Source organism: Chrysemys picta, chromosome 3 (genome assembly GCF_011386835.1).
Source record: "Chrysemys picta bellii isolate R12L10 chromosome 3, ASM1138683v2, whole genome shotgun sequence".
NCBI classification, from domain to species: domain Eukaryota; kingdom Metazoa; phylum Chordata; order Testudines; family Emydidae; genus Chrysemys; species Chrysemys picta.
Genome location: NC_088793.1, coordinates 159,889,943 through 159,903,316, shown reverse-complemented (window position 1 = coordinate 159,903,316; position 13,374 = coordinate 159,889,943). Strand labels below are relative to the sequence as shown.

General features: G+C 41.8%; 1 protein-coding gene across 3 annotated transcripts in view; it reads left to right on the top strand.

Moving 5' to 3' along the window:
- Nucleotides 1-5,287: 5,287 nt before the first annotated feature.
- MIA3 (MIA SH3 domain ER export factor 3) overlaps nucleotides 5,288-13,374 on the top strand; it is a 37,824-nt gene continuing 29,737 nt past the window's right edge. The window contains exons 1-2 of one of the 3 annotated variants that reach the window (XM_042848597.2): nucleotides 5,288-5,405; nucleotides 7,593-7,726. In XM_042848597.2, coding sequence (XP_042704531.2) covers nucleotides 5,378-5,405; nucleotides 7,593-7,726 — 162 coding nt within the window. In that variant the 5' untranslated portion in view covers nucleotides 5,288-5,377. Of the gene's footprint in view, nucleotides 5,406-5,696; nucleotides 5,890-7,592; nucleotides 7,727-13,374 lie in introns of those variants that run through there. The other 2 variants (XM_024111847.3, XM_024111857.3) reach the window with 2 other exon arrangements.

Genomic DNA, 13,374 nt, shown 5'->3' with positions numbered 1-13,374 from the left:
CCCATTGGCTGCGGTTCCTGGCCAATGGGAGCTGCGGGGGCGGCTCTTGGGGTAGGGGCAGTGTGCGGAGTCCCTCGGCTGCCCCTACGCGTAGGAGCTGGAGGGGGGACGTGCTGCTGCTGCTTGTCCTCCCCTGCTCAGGAGGACAGAAACAAACAGCAGGTTATTGTAATACAGTCCCTAATCTTGCAAAGATGTACTCATGTATCTAATTTTAGTATGCAAAGAGTCCCATTAACTTCATGGGGCTACTTGTGTATATAAAATTAAGTACAGGGCCAGAGATATTTTCTCTCAAGGAACTTTTGCCCAAGCCATCCAGTAAGTTCAATTACCTAGAAGAGGGGTGGCCAACCTGTGGCTCCAGAGCCAAATGCGGCTCTTCAGAAGTTAATATGCAGCTCCTTATACAGGCACCAACTCCGGGGCTGGAGCTACAGGTGCCAACTTTCCAGTGTGCCAGGGGGTGCTTACTGTTTGACTCCCTCCCCCACCCCCAGAGCCTCCTGCATGCCACAAACCAGCTGATCAGGAGGGAGGAGGAGGCACTGATCTGTGGGGCTTCCGGTGGTTGGGAGATGCTGGGAATGGGGGAGGGAGGAGAGCTGATGCGGGGGCTGCTGACTTATTACTGTGGCTCTTTGACAATGTACATTGGTAAATTCTGGCTCCTTCTCAGGCTCAGGTTGGCCACCCATGACCTAGAACATTTCTATTCTCTGGATGGATAACTGAATTTACAGGGTAACTTGGGCAAAACTTTCTTTAGAGGAGAAAAAAAATTACACAGGTATCCATAAATACTTTAAACTGTAATGAATAGAGAGAACTTGTGGTAAATCCATGTTTGTAAACCAACAAAAAGCCATGAGGCTTTGAGAGATGGTGATTACTAGAAAAAAGGGATCTTGCTTCTCTTTGTCCATGGCAAAGACTTGTCAAAGTGGCATGTTTCATTTCCCCCTGCTTTTGTCCATTAAACTGTCACCATTACCTGTTTTGTTTTGTTCTGTTTCAGAAGCAGTAGTGAGAGGTCATTATCAAACAGCTATGTCTTCAGAAACGAACACCTGAAAATCAAAATGGGAATTATGCTACAAGAAATTCTGACATAAAACTCAAGTCAGCTAAACTTCATTCTTTTGTTTTGACATTATAGAACTTGTGAGCTCCATGTACATTGCAGCACATTAATATTAAAATATTTTATACATATGTATATGTCTTCTAATTTTAGAGCATTCACATGTATATTGTTTGCTCTTCCATAAAATCTAATTTTATGGCTAACTCACTCTTGGCAGGGTCTTCAGTCACTTAAACATAAATCTTGGAAAACTATATTTCAAACTTTCACTCCATGCAGCTGAAGAAGTGAGGTTTTTTACCCACGAAAGCTTATTCCCAAATAAATCTGTTAGTTTTTAAGGTGCCACCAGACTCCTTGTTGTTTTTGTTGATACAGACTAACACGGCTACTCCCTGATATATTTCAAAAGAGAATTTCAGACTATAACAATTTAAATTCAGATTGAATATCAGAACTGTTGTGTGGCTAAATCCATTTGTAAACTTCATATTACTTAGAACCTATTAGGGTTTTCATCCATAGAACTCCGAGCACTTTACGATGGTGAGTATCAGGGCTGGTCTACACTGGGGGGGGGAAATCGATCCAAGATATGCAACTTCAGCTACGTGAATAGCATAGCTGAAGTCAAAGTATCTTGGATCGAATTACCTGGGGTCCAGACGGCGCAGGATCGATGGCCGCGGCTCCCCCGTCGACTACGCTACCGCTGCTCGCTCTGGTGGAGTTCCGGAGTCGACAGTGAGTGCGTTTGGGGATCAATATATCGTGTCTTAACGAGACGTGATATATCGATCCCAGATAAATCGATTGCTACCCGCCGATACGGCAGGTAGTGAAGACGTACCCTCAGTATCCGCAGTCTACGGATGAGGGACCTGAAGTAGAGAGATTAATGAACTGATTTCCAGAGATACTTACACTGCATGGCACCATCAGCAGCACTGTGTTGTACAGTCCAGGCACTATGCTTGGAAAGTACTTGCTTAGAGAGAAGGGCCCCAGCTACGATACATCCTGCAGCAGCTGAGTGTTTTTTGATCATCTCCCCGCCAAGTACAGAGAACTAACAGGATACTCAAAGATACCTGTACCCAAACTTATCAGAGATTTTTTTTCTTAGCATTGTTAGTTTATGTATAATATAAACTATTTTAAATTCTCTTACCTTGCTGTTGTCTGGGGGAATGACAACAAACTGATCTTTTTTTTTTAATCGATATTTTTTTCCCAAGGCTATGTAGTATTAACTTTGCTACATCCTTTGGGCTCTCAGTTCTCCTCCTAAGGGAACGTAGAAATGGGTATATAAAGCAAAAATCAATAACCATGAGCATATGATAAGAACATGAACAGTAATTCTAATGTGATTAGTACTGGTGATGATTGCTAATAGTTTGAGATAAGAGCTGATAATAAATGGAAGAGCACAAAGGACTGCACTTTCTGTGGTCACAGAGTAACCCCCTGAGCATTTAATTATTAATAATCCTTTGTGCTTCAGCGATGATCTCAAAGTGTTTTGCAAATGTTAATTAGTTTAAAAGGACTCTAAATCACAGCTTGCCAACTCCATTTTCCCAATGTACAAAAAAACAAAACTCTTTCACTTTGATCATCAGACACTAGGCATCCCCATTCATAGAACTGTAGGGCTGGAGGGAACTTTAAAAAGTCCTCAAGTCTAGACACCTGTGTTGTGGCAGGACCAGGTAAAACTTGACCATCCCTGACAAGTATTTAGCTAACCTGTTTTTAAAGATTTCCAATTATGGGGATTCCATAACCTCCCTTGGGAGCCAATTCCAGAGCTTAACTATCCTTATAGTTTTTCATAATGATCTAACCTAAATATAAATATCCCTTACTACAGATTAAGCCCATTACTTCTTGTCCTAATTGTGGTAGCCATAGAGAACAATTGATCACCTCACCATCCTCTTTATAGCAGCCCTTAATATATTTAAAGACTGTTATCAAGTCCCCCCTCAGTCTTCTTTTCTCAAAACTAAACATACCCATTTTTTTAACCTTTCCTCATAGGTCAGGTTTTCTAAAGTTTTTATCATTTTTGTTGCTCTCCTCTGAACTCTCTCCAATTTGTCCCCATCTTTCCTAAAGTGTGGTGTCCAGAACAGGACACAGTATTTCAGCTAAGGCCTAACTGATACCAAGTACAGTAGGACAATTACCTCCCATGTCTCACATATGACACTCCACTTAATACACCCCAGAATTATATTAGCCTTTTTCACAGCTGCATCACATGGTTGACTTATTCAATTTGTGTTCCACTATAACCCCCATATCCTTTTCAGCAGTATTGCCTAGCCACTTATTTTCCAATTTGTAGTTGTGCATTTGATTTTTTTCTTCCTGAATAAGTTGCTCTGCACTTGTCTTTATTGAATTTCATCTTTTTGTATTCAGACCAATTCTCCAATTTGTCAAGGTCATTTTGAATTCTGATCATGTCCTCCACAGTATTTGCAATCCCTCCCAGCTTGTTGTCATTAGCAAATTTTATAAGCATACTCTCCATTCCATTATCCAAGTCATTAATGAAAATATTGGACTCAGGACTGACTCCTGCAGTACACCACTAGATACGCCCTCCCAGTTTGACAGCAAACCATTCATAACTACTCTGTGTGTAGTCTTTCAATCAGTTGTGCACTCACCTTATAGTAATTTCATCTAGACCACATTTCCCTAGTTTGCTTATGAAAATGTCATGTGAAACTGTCGGAAGCTTTACTAAAATGAAGCGATATCACATCTACTACTTCACCCCACTTGGTCACTAGCCGCCCTCATGTCAGGATCCAGTTCAGAATTTGCCCTCCCTGATTTTAAATCCTTCCCCCCATTTGTTCCCACTGAAGCTAAGAGAGTTTTGCCATTGACTTCAATAGAATCAGCAACAAGCATCTATTGTCCATCACCTATTCCCCCTGAACTATATCCTTTTGTCTGCTAGCAGCCTAGGAGTCAGGTTGAATGTTTACAGATAAACTAAGTATATGGAGGGAGGAAAGACATTCCATAACCACCTTTACCCTTCAGACAATTCCTGTGGCTTTCTTTGCAGCCCTCTTGCCCTAGACTGTTAAATAACTATAATGTAATGTAAGAATGCATACAAGGTACAGGTACAAATGTAAGAAGCATGTATTTTATTTACAAAACATCTCTAATGTAATTCATGTTAATATGTAGCAGCAAATCCAAATAGAATTTACAGAACAGTTATAATAAGCACCTTCAGGGATCAATCCTACCAGCACTTACCTGAGTAACTTCTACCATGAGTAGTTGCATTTAGTTCAATGGGACTACTCACATACATGTATATGCTTAAGTATTTGTGAGATTGGAGCCTAATCAGCCGGAGTTGGGTGAGGACAGAATGCATGATACTGCTTTTTTCCAATGATGGAGTTATGAAGCTCAGATCTAGATCTGAACTTGCACAAGGATTGATGGGGAGAGTATTAAGATCCAGTGTTTGGTTCAGCCCCATTGCTACTGTTAACCTTTCAGAATTACATTTCATTACCGTACCATATTCACAATGTTGATGTGTTCTTGTTACAGTTATATAGGTACACCCATCTCACATATAGATACAATGTACTTAAAGATAATATGAAGAATTACCTTTATTTTTGCTTGACTTCTTGCCTCATTTTGAGCATCACTACCCACCAGAAATTTGTACAACAGATAGAATCTATTTCACCTTTACACTCAAAGAGGGAAAGTACCTCTTAAGTTATCTAGTCCCCCTGGCCAAGGGAGGCAGGATTACTCCTTACAGTGAACTGAAAAGGAGGGGAAAGGTTAAAGGAGACCTCTCTACTTCTGAAAGAGTTCATTCCCCACTTCCAGGCCTCTTATCCTGTTAACGCAGCCTTGCTCCAGACAGTGACTTTAGCCCAATACTACTTCTGAACAGAAAATATTTTGCTTTTGGAATGCATTAGATTACATGTACTTTAAACCAAATTTCCCTTCGGAATCGAGCAGGACTCTGTACTTCTGTATACAAGTTCTCCACCCCCAAGACTTCACTTTTTCCATAAGTGGAAAAGATTCAGCCCTTAAAGTGAAAAAATAATTACTGCACCCCAACTCCCAGGCTCTGAACAAAAGCAACGTCTTGCCACCTCTTTCAACAGTGAAAAAAAGTTCTGCAAGGAGCTTCTCTGCCATGCAATATCCATGATATCTCTGCTCCCTTCTTATTAAAATCTGCATGTAGGAGCTATGTAGGGATCAGGCGTCATGCCAGGAGGCTCTCCAAGATGGGCTGGTAAGTGTTCGTAGGAAGGAGGGAGGGGAAATGGGGTGGGACGTGGCTGAAGTTAGATGGACGTGGTAGGAGTCTCGTGAAAGCAGCCAGTCTCTTGGATGGGGCACCAGGGGGTCCCTAAATTCCTTTGGGGCTAGGGTGCCAGGGGAGGGTTCTTGTCCTCTGGGGCTGGGATGGCAGGGGAACGGTTTCTCGCCTCTACTCTGGGACAGGCGGTGGATTTCTTCCTCTTCCCCCTCCCACCCGGGTCCCTCCTCCCTCCACATCCTCCTCCATCCCGGCTCTGCTGACGTGTCGGCCCCGCTCCCTCCTCCCCCCGCCGCCAGCCCTGCTAACATGGCTGCAGCGCGACCGCGCTTCTCCCTCCTGCTCCTCGCCCTAGTCGCCCTGCTCCTGCCCGCGCAGCGGCCCCTCTGCTTGGCCGCCAAGCACTTGGACCGGCGCTTCGCCGAGCGCAAGCGCTGCGCCGACCCGGAGTGCAGCAGTAAGTGGGTGCGGGGCGCTGGGGTCCCCGCGGGAGGTCCGGTCCCGGTGAGACTGCTCGGCGGCGGCCAGGACCTGTTGGCATCTCCAGGGCCCCTCCCAGCACGGGGCAGTGATTGGGGGCCCGCTGGGTCACCCCTGCTGCGGGGAAGGGGAGATGCTGGATTTACCACCCTGCGCCCCCACACCACTGCTCCACCCCAAGCGCCCTCTTGTGGGGAGGGAGATGCTGAGGTTACTCTCTCCCGGCGCTGCCTCTCTCTTGTCGAGGGAGACAGGGATGCCTGGTGCCCTTCCCTCTGCCCACGGCTTCCTAAAGATTGCTTGGAAACTTGTTGCTTAGTTTATTACAAATAGTTGTTTGCAAGTACGCCGCCTGCCTTCCCCGCCTGGTGTGTCGTGTAAAGGGAGAGGGACAAGGACCTGGGCTGGTTATTGGGGGATCTGGCTAGGGAGGGAGACATTCTCTTGTTTTCTGTCTAAGCTTTTGCCTCTTCTTATGGGAAGAAATGTGTTTAAAAACTACTCCGATTTTTGGAGGCCCGGTGTCAAAGGGGAGCTCGGTGCTGGTAGAAAGCTCCTGCGTTGGGGTTATTACCCTTTTTAGTGGTTTGCTAACCTTGTTGGTCTGAGGGTGGCCAAGTCTCCCTCCCAGTTTCCTGGTGTATTACATTGCTTGTGTTTTAGATTTTTAGTAAACATCAAATGTTTGAATTCCCCTTCCTTGTAAACAAAACCGTGTCTTCCAGGCAGAGAGGATCCATTCTTTTTCTTAATATTTTTTTTAAACAAAGAGCAAAGAAAATGGATTTCACAGGAATAAGCAACACTTGAACTCATCCTATTTATGTGTGTGTGTGTGTGTTATTTCTTTCCCTACATCAAGTAAACCTGGAGCAACCTGAGTTCTTGGAAATATACAAATATTCAGGCATTTCCTGTCTCCCTAGGGGACTTACTGTATTTCTTTTGTCTGACAGAGAATGCTATGCTCCAGAGTTCAGTCTGAAAAGGTCCAGTAGAAATAATTTTCCATCATCTTTGACACAGATTTGCAAGAATAAGCATTCCAAAATACTTAGAGAATGAATTGTTGTGGCATAAGCTGCAAGAATCTGATTTTTTTTTTACTTTTATACAAAAAATAATCATACAATTTTAAATAATTGTACCACAAAAAGTCTTTGCCTTGCTGCACAGACTTCCTAAAGACTTACCTTGATGAACTTGCATTTCATAAATTGATGATCTTGACCAGTTTTTTTAGCTTCCCCAGCTCTCTTCCTCCTGCAAAAACTCTCTTCAAAAACAAAACAAACCTCCACCCTCTACAGGTATAATTTCTGCACTGAATAACATGAAAGCTGATTAGTCATGAAGCACGTGTCATCTTTGGATCTATCTAATTTAAAATTATTATTAATAATAATACCTCTTTCTTATTGTACTTTTAACATTTTCAAAAGTTCTTTATAAAGGTTGTAACTTTTAACATCACATCATGAAACAATCTTAATATTACCATATAAGTTTTTGTCCCTTAAATCAGTCATATATTCTTATCCCTTGACCAGATGCCCATAAATATATTAGCCATATTCTGCATACAACAAGGCCTTCTTTCCTGCTAATTAATACAGATACTGTTCAGGGAACTGTGCTTTATTTAAAATGCTATATTTTGTTTTTGTTTTCTTTGTACAGTGTTGATGTATCGAGGGAAAGCAAAGCAGGATTTTAAAGGTCCAGACTGTCGCTTTATAAATTTGAAAGAAGGAGAAGCAGTGTATGTGTATTACAAATTAATAGGAAAATCAACTGAGCTTTGGGCTGGAAGTGTAAGTACTGCAAAACACGTATTTTATTTCAGTTGTATTGGCCATTTTAGCACTGTACATTTCAATCATCTTTATTTCTTTGGCTCCTTTTCAAAAATCTGAAAACACTTCACTTTTTTACATAGAAGAGATAGTGTAACAGATGTAATTTTCACTTGAGACAAGATTTTAACACACACTTTTATTTTTAAGGGATGCTATTGGGTCATATTTGGATCATACATTAGGTTTTGTAAGAATTAACTTTTCATATATTAAATAAAGCAAGAGAAATATTTTTCCATTTTTTAAAAATTCCCCTGCAGTTTTTGCGGACCGAACATTGTGCTAGTACACGAGAACCTGAAAGTGACTAGAAACTAAGGTCCCAGTCCTGCAAAGCATCTGTTTAACTTTGCACGCTGTGTGTGGTCTCATTGGCTTTAGTGATGCAACACAGACTGCATAAACTTAAGCAAGTGAATAAATCTTTGCAGGACGGTGGCCTATGGCTTTTTATGTACTCATCATCCTATCGTTCAATTGACTAGGTATTGTTATTGTCCAAATTAAGTAAAGAAAAAAAAAAGGCATAAAGAGTGAAAAGCAAATTGAACTTCGACAATTATTTCAGTTTTAATAAGGAAGTGTTTGTAAAACTTAGGGTCTTCCGTGGGACTACTCACGATAGTAATTTTTTCATAATCAGACTGTAACAGACCTTTAGACAAGGCTGTCGTTTTGTTTTATTCTGTTTAAAGATGATAGGTCACTTGAGTAGGAAAAGAAGACCCCTTCAGCAAACCCTCTCAGACCCTGATCCTGAAGTCATTACATGGCAAACTCCAGTTGACTTCAGTGGGAAGTAGTTTTGCTTACACGAGATCTGCGGAATGGGGGCACTCACAGGGAAGAGGAAAGAAGATTATTAAAAAATACAAAAAGTCTAACCTTGCAAGGTGCTGATCAGCCTCTGATTTCACTAGTATCTCTGGCAGTTAATGATGCTCAGCATCTTGTGGGGTCATGCCCTTAAATTCTTTATTCCTGTCTTTCCCCTGCTCTTCTTCATGTCTTTACTGTTTTGCTCCCAAAGATGAATGCTGCTGTTGACAACTAAGTCCTTGTGCCTCAGTGAGCTGGACTGGACTTCACAAAGCCATGCCTGCTCTTATTGTGTGACTACTGGCTTCATGCACTGGCAGGTGGTGTTGCTTAGGGTGGGGACAGGCAGCCTCATAGTAATAGTAGGATCCAATTAAAATAGCATGGAAGAAAGTGGAAAGCTGTGCCATGTGGTGAAAGAAGCAGAATTTATAATTCTATCATGCTGGCAATTCCCTTCTGACACGTACTGTGCCATAAATAACCTGGATAATTAGATGGCACCAGTTTCCAGGGCTGCCAGCTCTCCACAAACACAAAAAGCTAACACATGGGCCCAATCCTGCAGCTCCTACTCACAAGCTAGCAAGGGCTGCAAGATCAGGCCCACAGATTATTCAACAGACAAGAAATTGCAGAATCAACATTTTAACCATATTCATTAACAGAGCTAGCACCAGTATCTTAAAGGCACATTGTCAAGCTTAAGGTAATATATTTAAAAAAACCCAAATCAAAAGTCCTAATTTGTGTTTAAAAAATAATACCTTACATTATTAGATTTGAAAGAATTTTAAAAATCCAATTTATTTTTCACTATTTAGGTGGCTTTCTGCATGTCTAGCCAACAATGAAAAAAGACTAATCAGTTTAATTTTTGTATTTTTAGTTTCTAGTCAGTTTCACTTTCAGCGTCTCCTGATAACACAATGCTGCAATAACTAGGTTGCAAGCTTTTCAGAGGGATACTTATTTATATATGTTTTTAAAACCTCAATTAATGTATGTAAATAGACCCTTTTCTGTTCATATTAGGGCTTTGGAAATGTGCCTTTAAAAACAACTACTAAATTTTGGGACAAATTTGATTTCAGTGCCCTTTTATGTAGGGATAAGAGGGAGTTATAAAACCAAGAAGTAACTACAGGGATACTGTACTTATTTATCATACAAGGAGTTAAGCTGATTATATTGCAACCTCCATAAACAGTTTATCATCTGAAATGTATTACTACACATTTCCACCATAAACTTTAATTTTATTGGCTCTTAAATATGGGGAATTTGATTTGTTAGAAGAATTTATAGCTATTTCTAACCCACTTATAGTTATTCTGTCCTTGCTTTGGGCCACCAGATGAAACTGTATTTAAGGATCAGAATTACTAAAGAACTGGGCTCGTTCCAAAACAAAATTTATACATATAGTCCCCATCCTGCAAGTGACTGTGTCCAAGTGGAGTCATTTGTAAGATCAGGGCCATAATAAATGTGGGTGACTTGAAGGACCATGATCAGATGAGCAAGGGTTAATGCAGGTTGGAAAATCTAAAGCAGTTGTTCACTGCTTTACATGCTCTTTTACTTGCCTATTAATTCATCCCTCTATTCAAGCTGTTGTTGATGATTGCAAAAATCCTTCAAGCTGTTGCAAGAATAGCATCTTAGTCTTGAGTTCATTCTTGGATGCCCTCTGTACGTGGATTTCTCATTGAAGTCAAGGGGAATTCTGCATGCGGAGGGTTTGCAGGATCTACTCTGTTGTTAGTACAATGGAAAATGCTCAGAGTGTTAAAGAATAATTCTGTTTTTAATTCCATTGAAACATCAGTTCAGAGAAAATATTGCTGCCAGGTTTTCCTCAAAGCACGAAGCGTTGATGGCCATGTCATACTTCATATGTCATACTTTTTTAACTCCATATATTACTGTCTCTGTAAGGTATCCTCTACCACTCCCCCTGCCCCATGAACAGTCCATATCACCAAAATAAAAAACACCCCACATTTATAATCATGCCCACATTTTAATCAGAATCTCTAATATCCCAAATCTCTGAGCAGCTTCAAACAGCTGCCACTTTTTAAAGTAACAGTTTTTCAGTGTTAGACTTCTGATTTCTACCCCACAAAAATATATATTACCGTATATACTCATTCATAAGCCGAATTTTTTTAGTAAAAAAGGGAAGCACCAGAGAAGGGGGTCGCGAGCTTATGAAGCTGCAAGAGGTATAGAGAGGGAGAGGTGGGACACAGCCCCTCCCCCAACAGAGGGAGCAAGGAGAGGCAGCACAGCCAGCAAAGCCAGAAGGGAAGAGGTGGGGCCAGAGTCTCTCCACTTTTGGCCATGCTGCTCTCTCCCCAGCCTCCGAAGCAGCTGCAGCTCCGGGGTTGGCAGGCTGTAGCCGTGCCGCTCGGCTCCACCCCCCAGAGCAGGCTGTTGCCACGCCGCCCGGCCTGCCGGAGCATGCTGCAGCTGTGCCGCCCAGCCCAGCCCGCTGGACCATGCTGCAGCCATGCCGCCTGGTCTGGCCCGCCGGAGCAGGCTGCGGCCACGCTGCCCCCCCGCTGGAGCAGCTCCAGCCAGGCCAGAGACTGCCTCCTCTGGCCCTCCCCAGATAAGATGGGAAGGGATGGGATGGGGAGAGTGTGGGGGTCCTGGGCTAGAGGTGGGGTCATATGGGGGGTGGTCACAGGGGTTACTCCCCTGACTCCCAGCTTCTCCCCCCCCAAAAATTTCCCCACCAGTTGCTGTTCTGGCCCGTCAGGGTAAGGAGCTGGCTCACCGGAACACTTTGTTTACTTAGGTTTACCTCCATGCCTGCGGACGCTTGAGGTAAACAAACCATCTCGGTCCACCAGCTGCTTATCCTGATGGCCCGGGAGCCAACGTTTGCTGACCCCTGAATTATAGGGTTGGCTTATGAACGGGTTGTAAAAATTTTCCATTTTTACTTATCCATCTTGCGGGGGGGTCGGCTTATAAACGAACTGGCTTATGGTCGAGTATATACAGTACTCTGTGGTGCAGGATGGAACATTATTCAGTCCTGTACCAGATAAATGTTTCCTTCTGTTTTCTTGCCTCACACCAAAAAAAGGACTTGGCTTGTGGCCACCTTTCTCTGGACTCATGGTTGTGGATGGAGTTACTTTAAAAACAAAGTGTGTGAGAGAGAATTGATTTCTGGAAGATCCACATGGAGTTCAGGAATTGCTCTTAACATTTGATTCTAATCTTTCTGAATGATATACAAAGGCTACACAAAAAGGTAGAGCAATCTAACCATCTCTTTGCACCAACTCTCCTGCTGTATTGGATCCTTGTAAGTGAGAATATTCCTGATGATGTTTGTGCTTTTGTGGATTTTATTTTTAAATAATAGCTGAACCTTGTAACTCAGACATAGGAGAATATTTCCTCTTTCTGGTTTCTGTCATTGTGGTATTCAGCAGGTGGTGTGAAGCGATTGCTTTTTGTGGTATAAAGATGTCAGTATCATTTTGTGAATCAGCTACTAGAGATTGCTGTCATAGGGAGACACTACAAGGACAATTACCTCAGACACATACAGACTTCAGAGACTGCCAGTTCTTTAATTCTAGATGCAAGTGTGTTTAAACCCATGTCTCATTTGCAGATCAGTTCAGCTGCCAATTAATTAGGAGCATCTCCCAGATAGGCTGCAGGATGCATTTTTTCCCTCCATTCTCTGCCGTGACATTCTATTTTCCTTTCAAGCCTCAATCACTACTGAACAGAATAAATCACTTGCATGCATGGCAATATATAGGAGTAAGTTTTTCTGTCATAGGCCATGTTAAATTGCAATCTGGGTCATGGCAAGGGAGTTGTATGCTTGGAAGCTTGGATTATAATAAAGTAGTGTGAAATTGTGATGCCTAATTGTTGTCATTAAGATTAGTCTATAAGGAAGCTACTTTGAGGCTTCGGCTTTTGCACTTGAAAGAGTCTTTGAAAAATGGAATATTAACTGGTGAAGAAAAAGATAGCATTATTCTATGGGAATAAAGGGGAAGGGATTTGAACTAGCTTTTCTAGGCTAATTGCTTGGCTTGCTCCTATCGCAAATATAATACACAGGATTTTTAAAAATATAGTAGCAGTTACTTCTCCCTGTAGCGTATACAAAAAAATGATATCAATTCTGTAAACATTATTGTTATGTAACTAGTTTCCACAGCTATTTAATTTAGGATTTGAATGGTAAATATTTAACAAAGGAAACTCCATCTCCCTTCAGAATTTTATTCATTTATGTGTGTATTACTATATCTATGTATTACACACCTAGACCAAGTTCTAATTATTATTTGCACTGTGGCAAATCCAGAGAGCTTCACTGAACTGTTGGAAACTACTCTGGATTTATAAACCAGTGTAATTGATATCAGAATGTGTCCCATCTAATTATTTTGATAGAGTGAACTATGTTCTTTTTTTATTTTGATCCTTAATTGAACGATCTTCACTCAGACTCTCCAAGAATATTGGCAATTGCCTTCTTGCTCCTACAATAAAAACATCAAGATATCAAGGAAATGAGCAGTGTTTTATTCTTGAGCATATTTTGGCTTTCTAGGGACTCTGTACTCTTAATAGGGTGTCTGCCAGTTTCTCATTGCTTTGGCTATCTAATCTTTGAAGCAATACTGTGCTATTCATATTGGCTTCCTGACAGCAGTTATCAGAGCTCCCAAGTGAGAGCATTATTCTGTGGATCTTTAACTAGCAAGTGATAAGAGAGCTTTTGTCTCCCA